Source organism: Panthera pardus, unplaced genomic scaffold (genome assembly GCF_024362965.1).
Source record: "Panthera pardus isolate Hobbes unplaced genomic scaffold, ASM2436296v1 HiC_scaffold_20, whole genome shotgun sequence".
NCBI lineage: Eukaryota > Metazoa > Chordata > Mammalia > Carnivora > Felidae > Panthera > Panthera pardus.
In genome coordinates this window covers 27,749,055-27,757,006 of record NW_026526766.1, presented here as the reverse complement: position 1 = coordinate 27,757,006, position 7,952 = coordinate 27,749,055, and the positions used below count along the sequence as shown (strand labels likewise).

The 7,952-nt window shown below is 52.2% G+C and overlaps 1 protein-coding gene across 1 annotated transcript; it reads left to right on the top strand.

Annotated features, from left to right (window-relative positions):
• The first annotated feature begins 3,717 nt into the window (after nt 1-3,717).
• On the top strand, nt 3,718-7,261 carry LOC128778574 (uncharacterized). The gene is given in 3 exon segments (XM_053907847.1): nt 3,718-4,144; nt 4,252-5,356; nt 5,358-7,261. Coding segments are annotated over 2 exon segments (2,160 nt in total). The 5' UTR covers nt 3,718-4,144; nt 4,252-4,279; the 3' UTR covers nt 6,441-7,261.
• Nucleotides 7,262-7,952: the final 691 nt, after the last annotated feature.

The following is a 7,952-nucleotide window of genomic DNA, read 5'->3' as shown; positions in this document are numbered from 1 at the left end:
AAGAGGAAATAATAACAGTACTGGGATTGGTTGGCGATTGCCAGATTCTACCTACTCTCTAGAAAACTATAAGAAAAGAAAGGACGAGTGTGACAGCCAGAGGCCATCCTTGGTATTTTATAAAGAGGTCTCATCTCCTGTAGTTGGAACGCAGGGAGAGCTAAGGCTCTGGCCTGGGATTCTTCCTTCTCCTTCTTCTCCTTCTCCTTCTCCTTCTCCTTCTCCTTCTCCTTCTCCTTCTCCTTCTCCTTCTCCTCCTCCTCCTCCTCCTCCTCCTCCTCCTCCTCCTTCTCCTTCTTCTTAATAAAGGAAGAGATTTTATTTCATTTATTTATTTTTTAAGTAAACTCTTCCCCCAACGTGGGGCTCAAACTCACGACTCCAAGATTAAGAGTGGCATGCTCTTCTGACTGAGCCAACCAGGCGCCCCTCTGGCCCAAGATTTAATCATCAGAATCCTGAGCTCCAAAGAAGCTACACTCCAACAAAGCAGTTCAGCTCTGCCAAGGTCAGGGCCGTGGCTGGGAGAGAATGGGACCCTGACACATGGATGGGATGACTGGGTTTATGCTCCTGAAAATCTTGAATGCGTAGATTCCCTCAAGCGCTCAGAGCCTGCAGAAGTGACTTATCCCTCCTGGAAGAGCCAGGGACACTCACTGTTCTAGAGGCTTATCCTCCAGCACAGGGTCAGATATAACAATATGTCAAACTGGGGGATGCACCTTAACATCAAAAGAGATGTTAAGGAGCAGACCGGGTGAGCACCGTCCAGTGATGATATCACAGACCCACCACGCCAGAGTAGCTGGTGATGAGGGAGCATAAGGCGAGCTGATAGGCTGCAACCTGCAGGTGGGGTGTGTGTGATATTCCTCTGCACTCCTGGCTGCCCAAGAACAAAGGAAAGGGGTAAACAAAGGGTTAGCTTATAGATCGTAGTCCTGCAGGACCTAAGTCTCCATCGCCCTTCCATAGTGATGTAGGCAACAAAGGCAGAAGGAAATGGCAGATAGAACTAAATTTCTTTATAACCAGCAGCCCATTGACAGATACTTGAGGCTGGCAGAGTAAAACATTTCTCTAGGAACTCCCTACTGTCTTAACGCTAATGCTTTGCTAGAGGGAAAACCACCTTCCCTTGACAGTAGCTAGGCTTCCACTATCCTGAGAGTCTTCTTTAGCACATGAAAATCTCATTGGAAACTTCCGCTGGCCGTTACCTCCCCCAACTCCATAGTATAAAACCAATCTCTCCTCTTGGTCCGGGGGTAACTCTTGCAGCCCACGGGCCCTGTCCCTGTGCTTTAATAAGATCACCTTTTTGCACCAAAGACTTCTTCAACAATTCTTTCCTGGTCGTCAGCTCTGGACCGCGCGAGCCCCACTGTCACCCCCAAAAACACTCATCAGCTGGCACGGTCAAGGTTTGGAGGAGCCTGCTTCCAGGCAAGACGTGGTGAGGATGGAGTGTCGTCTCTGGCTGCCGTCCACACTTCGAACCAAAAAACCTTATACAATTCTGTGTCTCCCATAAGAATACAAGAGTCACGAACCCAGGGAGGAGAAGCTGCATGTTCCTGATTCCCATCATGCCCAGTGACTAACTAGGAAAGTGTTTCCCATCCTGTGACTGTGAGCTCTACAGGGTTAATGTGATTGTCCCACAGGGAAGACTTCCGGCAAGGGACACAGCAACAAGATTACCATTGAACTGCAAGCTTCAGCTGCTGTCTGAGCGCCGTGAGGTCCCTTGTTTAAGACCAGCAGGCAGAGGGACTTAGCATCTTGGCAGAGGGGACAGGCCATCAGTGCCAGGAGGCAGGGCTGCTGTCACGCAGTGACATGGTGGGGGCTGGCAGGTCCCAGGTCCCAGGGATACTCCTTAGCCCAAATTTGACAGCAAATGGACAATGGCAGCCACAGGGCCTGAGAGGGGCCGGAGAGCCGAGGCTGAGACAGGTCACACCTCCAGGCAATCCCCCAGAATGGGTAGGGCTGTTATCTGAGCATGAGGGCAATCTAGAATGGAGAGCAAGGAGGATCCTGATGAGTATCAGCCACCACCAGAGCCTACCGGAAGCACCTGCCAGCGTCTCATGTTCATGAGAGGGGGACTGGAGTATGGGCACAAGTTGAAACCGGCTCAGGCATCGAATCTCCCACATCTGAATGCGGCTCGAAGAAAAATTCCGGTGGGATCCATGCTTCCCGTGTTACACAAAACAGCTTGAGAAACTGGCCAGGAGCCTTACTCCCCTGGCAGTTGTCCACGAGTCCACCCTCTGGACCACCAGCTTCTAGAAGCACTGGATGAGGTCTCCATTATGCTGCACAGTCACCTTGGGGGCCAGGACAAGGCCAGTTCCCAGTAGCACTAAGACCTTCAGTGGGTGAAGGTGATGGTGACAGGGAAGGCTTCCTGGGAACCAGTGGACCAGCAAAGGGGTGTGGAGGAGAGAAGGGACAAAGGAGGAAACCTACTCCATTTGGGGGCCACCAAGAATTCAAGGAAGGCAGGCAGACTTGTTCTGGGCTTTTGTTCAGAGGGAGGGGAGTCAGAGAGAAGAAACTGCGGTCAGGAGACTGTGTGCAGGCAGGGGCAGTGGTAAGAAAGGCACTGATAAGGCCAGTAGAAGAGAAAGAGCAGGAAACTGGACCAAGGTGTGGGTGAGAAATAGGACTCAGCATTCTCCTCGAGTAGCCCCGGGGCCCGCCTCCACCCACCTCACACTTGCTTATTAGAGGGGTCTCCTTGTTCTCTGTTTCAGCTGCTTGGTTTATTCCAGGATGCTCAGAATTTCCCCCTCAAGTTCCCTGCAATTTTCAGTGGAGGAAAAGAACAGAACCTTCTAGAAGCTTCCTTGAAGGAAGATCATCTTATACTGATTGCAGCTCTGGAAGTTGAATGGAGATGAAACAAAGCAAGGCTTGGAAGATGGAGCAAATGTTGAGGAATAAACAATTATTTCTGAACTATTTTCTCCACCTTGGCTATTGAAGTAAAATAGTTTCCAAATACCCAGAATAATTTAATCATGCTCTTCAGAAAGGCAGCATCACGTGCCCATTAAGAGTGGGGGGATTTGTAACTCCACTGCTTGGGTTTGCATTGCGATTGGCTTCTCTCTCTCTAGTAGCCTGTCCTGGGCAAGTTGCTTTGCCTCGCTCAGCCTCAGTGTTCTCATCTGTGGAGTGGGGAAAACATTCACACTTGTCTCCTTAAATGTGCTGACTACTGAATCAGCCATCACTGTAGCTGGCTTATTGGGAAGCAAGCCCTGATCCACGTTGTCATAAAATCCTTGTCCGCACTGACGCTCAAACATCTACAGTCTTAATTTTTGGTTGATGTCTGTGAACATCTATTTCAACAACAAATTCTGGGCATTTATCCTAAATTTTGTGACAAAGGAATGTTTCCGGTCGATGAGAAGGTGACCAGCCCAAGCTAGTGGGAGAAGGAAGCCCCTGACAACTGGGAAGGGGACTCGCTCCGCATCAAACACGCACCCTTGTCAAGGGCAAACGTTTTGTGATATTGTCAGGAGCCTGTATGAATGAAAGGGCGGGCCTACGCCGGCCGACTCCATCTTGTTCTGTGTCCTTCACCTTGACCACACCTCCTCCCCTTGAGTAACCCCCCCCCCCCCACCTGCCTAACAGGACTCGGACCCTTCCCCAGGACCCTTCCCCAGCCAATCGGCTGAAGCCACAGCCATTACCTCACCAATTGCCCCTAGGCCCCAATAAAACCTTTGTCCTTTTGAAACTCGCTCTCTCTCCCTGGTATCTCACCGCTGCGTCGGTGCAGGTAGGGGATTGAGCTCGAGCTAGCTCGAATAAAGGCTCTTTGCTTTTGCATCGGACTCGGCTCCCTAGTGGTCTTTGGGGATCACGAATTCTGGGCATAACATTTGGGGGCTCGTCCGGGATCCCCAAGACCCCCGAGGGACCCCCCACCCGGAGAGCCTGACTGGCCACGGTTAGTGTCTGTTTGTTCTGTCTTTTCTGTGTGAGCTCATTTCTGGAATTCTGGTAGTGCCCGACGCGGTCTAAGTGGATGCACTGGAGGACCACGGGCCGGGAGTTTCGGAAGACGTTCTGATTCTCCCTTCTGGAGGGACGTGGAATCCCCTCAAAGGTCTGAGATGAGGTGGGTCACTCCCGCTGGTCGGCATGAGGCCGTCGTCTTTGGAGGGACATGGAATCCCCTCATCGGTTTTGGAGGGATGTGGAATCCCCTCAAAGGTCTAAGCTAGCTTGCAGTTTTGCTTCCATGGAGTTGGAAGACTTTCTAGGGGCCCTCTGTTTGTCTGTTTTTGTGTTTCTCTGTTTTGTTCTGTGGACTTACTGGACGGACGTTATGGGACAGACTCAGACTACTCCTCTAAGTATTATGATTGATCACTTTAAGGATGTGAGGGGAAGAGCTAACAACCTCAGTGTGGAAGTCCGAAAGGGTCGGTTGCAGTTTCTTTGTTCTAGCGAGTGGCCAACTTTCAATGTCGGATGGCCACCAGAGGGGACCTTCGACCTCCCTACCATCCACCGAGTCAGGGGTATCATCTCTCAGCCTAAGACGGGCCATCTTGATCAGCTCCCTTACATTATCACTTGGCAGGACCTTGTAGAAGACCCACCCTCTTGGCTTAAGCCCTTCCTAACCCTGCTCCCTCCAGAGCCAAAACCCATTCTTGCTTTGCAGGAGACAGAGAAGAGGAAAAGTCTTACCCAGCCTTCAGCACCCCTCTACCCTGTCCTACAGGGGGGTACTGAAGAAGAATTAATTTTTCCTCCCCAGTATAACCCCTCTAGGATGCCGCAAGAACACCATCCTCCCCCTCCGGGGGAGGCAGACGCTGTTCCGAGAGCGGGAGGCGGAAACGCTCCAGGGGGAAGCCCGCCCTTTACCAGACAAAGGGCTCAGAGGGAGCAATCCGCCTCCGCCACCGACTCCACTATTCTGCCCCTGCGAGCCACCAGACCCCCAGACGCGGAGGGGAATCAGCCCCATCACTATTGGCGTTTCGCCACTAGTGACCTCTACAATTGGAAAGCTCAGAATCCTAAGTTTTCCGAGAAACCGGCAGGGCTTATTGATTTATTAGACTCTGTTCTTTTTACCCATCAGCCCACATGGGACGATTGCCAGCAGCTTTTGCAGGTCCTGTTCACGACTGAAGAAAGAGAAAGAATCTTCAATGGGGCCCGAAAACTAGTTCTGGGCGCAGACGGGAATCCCACCACCAACCAGGCTCAGATAGATGCCTCCTTCCCCTTAACTCGGCCCCAGTGGGATTTCAACACGGCAGAAGGTAAGGAGAGGCTCCGGGTCTACCGCCAGACTCTAATGGGGGGGTCTCCGAATGGCTGCTAGAAAGCCAACCAATTTGGCCAAGGTAGGAAATGTACAACAGGGAAAAGATGAATCTCCGGCTGCCTTTTTAGAACGGATCATGGAGGCATTCTGTACCTATACCCCCATGGATCCAGAGGCTCTGGAAAGCAAGGCAGCTGTTATCATGGCCTTTGTAAACCAATCGGCCATAGACATTAGGAGAAAAGTACAAAAAATAGATAGACTAGGAGAAAAAAGTCTGCAGGACTTACTGGTGGTAGCCGAAAAGGTATATAATAACCGGGAGCCTCCTGAGGACAAGCAGGCTCGCGCCATGGCGGCTGCCAGCAGTAAGCAGACTCGAGACCTGGCCAGAATACTACTAGCTACCACTGCTGACTTCCCCGAGGAACGAGACCGCCGTCTCCGGCAGCTGGCAGACGACGCAAGAAAAGGTAAAGGAACCACCAAGGGGGGGAAGCAGAGGCTGCAGAAGGATCAGTGCGCATACTGCAAGGAGATAGGGCATTGCGCCCGCGATTGTCCAAAAAGGGCCGGCGGGAAGGGAAGCAAGACTGATCGAGTAAAAGTCCTAGAGCTAGATGAACTAAGTGATTAGGGGAGTCGGGGTTCGGACCCTCTCCCCAAACCCAGGGTAACTCTTAAAGTGGAGGGGACCCCTATTGACTTCCTTGTCGACACCGGAGCACAACATTCGGTCCTCCACACCCCACAAGGAAAACTAGCCAGCAAGAAGTCCTGGGTACAAGGGGCAACTGGTATGAGCCAGTATTCATGGACTACCCGAAGAACAGTAGATTTGGGAATGGGCCGGGTATCCCACTCCTTTATGGTAATACCGGAATGCCCCTACCTGCTGTTAGGACGGGACTTACTGACCAAGATTGGAGCTCAGATAACTTTCAGACAAGAGCGGCCTCAGGTCACCGATGGCAAGGGCCACCCCATCCAGGTCCTGACCATGAAACTGGAGGATGAATACCTCCTCCACCAGGAGGCGCTCCCGAGAGAGGATAATATAGACAGATGGCTACAAGAATTCCCCTCGGTTTGGGCAGAGACGGGGGGATGGGACTAGCCGCTCACAGGACCCCAGTCCTGGTAGAGCTCAAGCCAGGAGAGAGTCCGGTAAGGATCAAACAATACCCCAAGTCTCAGGAGGCCCGGAAGGGGATCCAGCCACACATCCGGAGACTACGAAGCCTAGGGGTACTAGTTCCTTGCCAGTCTGCCTGGAACACCCCCTTACTGCCGGTCAAAAAGCCTCACACAAATGACTACCGACTGGTACAAGACCTCCGGGAAGTAAATAAGAGGGTCGCGGACATACACCCAACTGTTCCCAACCCATATACTCTCTTGAGCTCCTTGGCGCCCTCCAGGGTCTGGTATACTGTACTAGATTTAAAGGAGGCCTTCTTCAGTCTGCCGCTGGCACCCCAGAGCCAACCCCTGTTCGCCTTCGAGTGGCATGATCCGGAGGAGGGCTACAGTGGGCAACTCACCTGGACACGGCTACCTCAGGGATTCAAAAATTCACCCACCATCTTTGACGAGGCACTACACGAGGACCTGGTATTTACAGACACCTTCTCTGGCTGGGTGGAGGCATACCCAACCAAGCATGAAACGGCTCAGACGGTGGCTAAGAAGCTACTAGAAGACATCTTACCCAGGTATGGTTTTCCTGCCATGGTAGGATCAGACAATGGACCAGCTTTTATCTCGCAGGTAACACAGGCAGTAGCCAAGGCGGTGGGGGCAAACTGGAAATTACATTGTGCTTATAGGCCCCAGAGCTCAGGACAGGTAGAAAGAATGAATAGAACCCTAAAAGAGACCCTTACCAAATTAACCATGGAGACTGGCGGGGACTAGGTGACTCTCCTACCGTACGCCCTTTACCAGGTTAGAAACACTCTTTACACTCTGGGTTTTACTCCCTACGAGATCATGTTTGGCAGGCCACCTCCTGTTATTCCCAGCCTTCGAGCTGAACTTATTGCTGAGTTTAAAGATCAAGAACTTTTTTTTCCTTGAGCGGGCTTCAGAGGGCGCACAAGGACATTTGGCTGCGCCTCCGTGCCATCTACGAGGCTGACCCGATCCCGACACCTCATCAGTACAGGCCGGGAGACTGGGTCTACGTCAAGAGGCACCACCGAGAGACTCTCGAGCCGCACTAGAAGGGACCCTACATCGTGGTGTTGACAACCCCCACCGCTCTCAAGGTAGACGACATCGCAACCTGGGTCCATCACACCCACGCTCAGGCAGCGGACCCCTCCTCGATCCGGAAGGACGTTGTCATGCGATGGGCCATCAGTCGGGACCAACACAACCCGCTCAAGCTCAAGCTACAGCGCATTCGACCTACCTAATATTGGTAACTCTGTTAACTCTGCTTGTCATTGCTCATGCTGCCGGGAGTCCCCACGCCCCCCAAAACATCACCTGGCAGATCATAGACACCAGCTCGGGGACAATACTTAATCAGACGTCCCAGAGCCACCCCAGGGACACTTGGTTCCCAGAACTTTGCGTAAACCTCCAAACTCTGTTCCCCTTGTCACCATAAATGCAGCCGGTC